At 48.6% G+C, this 1,265-nt stretch overlaps 1 protein-coding gene across 1 annotated transcript; it reads right to left on the reverse strand.

Annotated features, from left to right (window-relative positions):
- Window positions 1-494: 494 nt before the first annotated feature.
- PHACADRAFT_201944 (uncharacterized protein) lies at window positions 495-1,265 on the reverse strand (the record flags this gene model as incomplete). The annotated part of the gene is made up of 2 exons (XM_007402215.1): window positions 495-929; window positions 981-1,265. 2 exons carry the CDS (start codon window positions 1,263-1,265, stop codon window positions 495-497), a joined length of 720 nt encoding a protein of 239 aa, XP_007402277.1.

Below are 1,265 nucleotides of genomic sequence, written 5' to 3' on the forward strand. Positions count from 1 at the left end.
ACGTAGGGCCTGTAGAGCCTCTTCAGCACCTCTTGGCAGTGGTGTGCAAGACAGCGATTGAACGTTCTGGCCAGTGTTTGGATGACATAACATCCAAATGTCAGTGGTCAAATTGATGCATCAGTGTCCTTACCCTTTTTGGGCAGGAGTAGCGGTGAACAGAGCAGTAGAGACAGAAGATCATGCTACAATAGTTGTACAGATGTAAATACAGTGCAAAACTAAGAAAATACAATGCTTTCAACACCTGGATCAAGCTCTGCATGTGTCTGTGAGCTGTCGCCTGATGACAATCCAGAATTCAGAAGCTGATATAACTCAAGCTCATTACCCAAGCCCACCTCGCCTGTCTTCTCACATGCATCCGACCAATATGGGACCTCGAAGTTGAAGAGGTCTACAATGGTGATGCTAAGTCATTGTGGGAAGAGCGCAGTATACTTGTTAGTGAGCTCAGCTGTAGAGACATCGGACTCCTCTTCTTTAGCCATGTGTCACAGCTCCTGCATGAGCTCTTCCGAGCTGATCTCCTCTTCATTGGCTTTGGGCATAGCATCAGGAGCAGATGATGGAGGTGGCGGCAGTGGCAACAAAATGGGCTCAGGGGCTGAGCCGGCATTCTCGGTCACCTGAGCTGTTTGTCGGCAATCTCCTTCGAGCTGAAACTTGAGACGGCGCTGGAGGCCTTGATTACAAAGGTGCTCATCACAAATATGCATCTTCATCTCAGTGAGAGACAGGAGCGTGGTATTGCCCAAGCAATTGCGGAGCTTCGTGAGAATATGCCCAAGAGAACTAAACAGCCTCTTGCATGATGCAGAGTTTGTGCATACGGAAAGTAGGCGGCATGCAAGTTGAATGATGGGACGAACAAGTGCTTCTGGATGCTGTGCAAAATCCCAGACCTGGATCGAATCTGGGCTTGTTTTCTACAAGAGAAATAAGCATAGTTATAAGTAGATATGATGGGGATAACATACCATAGCCTCTGCTGCAAGACAGATAGAATGCTGCCAGCTCTGTATATCTGCAAAGTGTCCACTCTTCATGAGATACTCCTGAACATCCTCGAGTAGGTCAGTAACGGGCACCGGTACAGTGTAGAAGTGCTCCCACAAGCAGGAGAGAAGGGCATAGACACCACCAACGGAGAAGGAGAAGAGTGGCTGGAGTGGCCGGGTCTTGTGAAATGGGTTGAGAATGAGAGCGGCAATGAATGCATCTTGGTCGGCCTTTTTCCAGCGAGCCTCTATTGCGTTGAGCAT

Source organism: Phanerochaete carnosa, assembly GCF_000300595.1.
Source record: "Phanerochaete carnosa HHB-10118-sp unplaced genomic scaffold PHACAscaffold_56, whole genome shotgun sequence".
Lineage (NCBI taxonomy): Eukaryota > Fungi > Basidiomycota > Agaricomycetes > Polyporales > Phanerochaetaceae > Phanerochaete > Phanerochaete carnosa.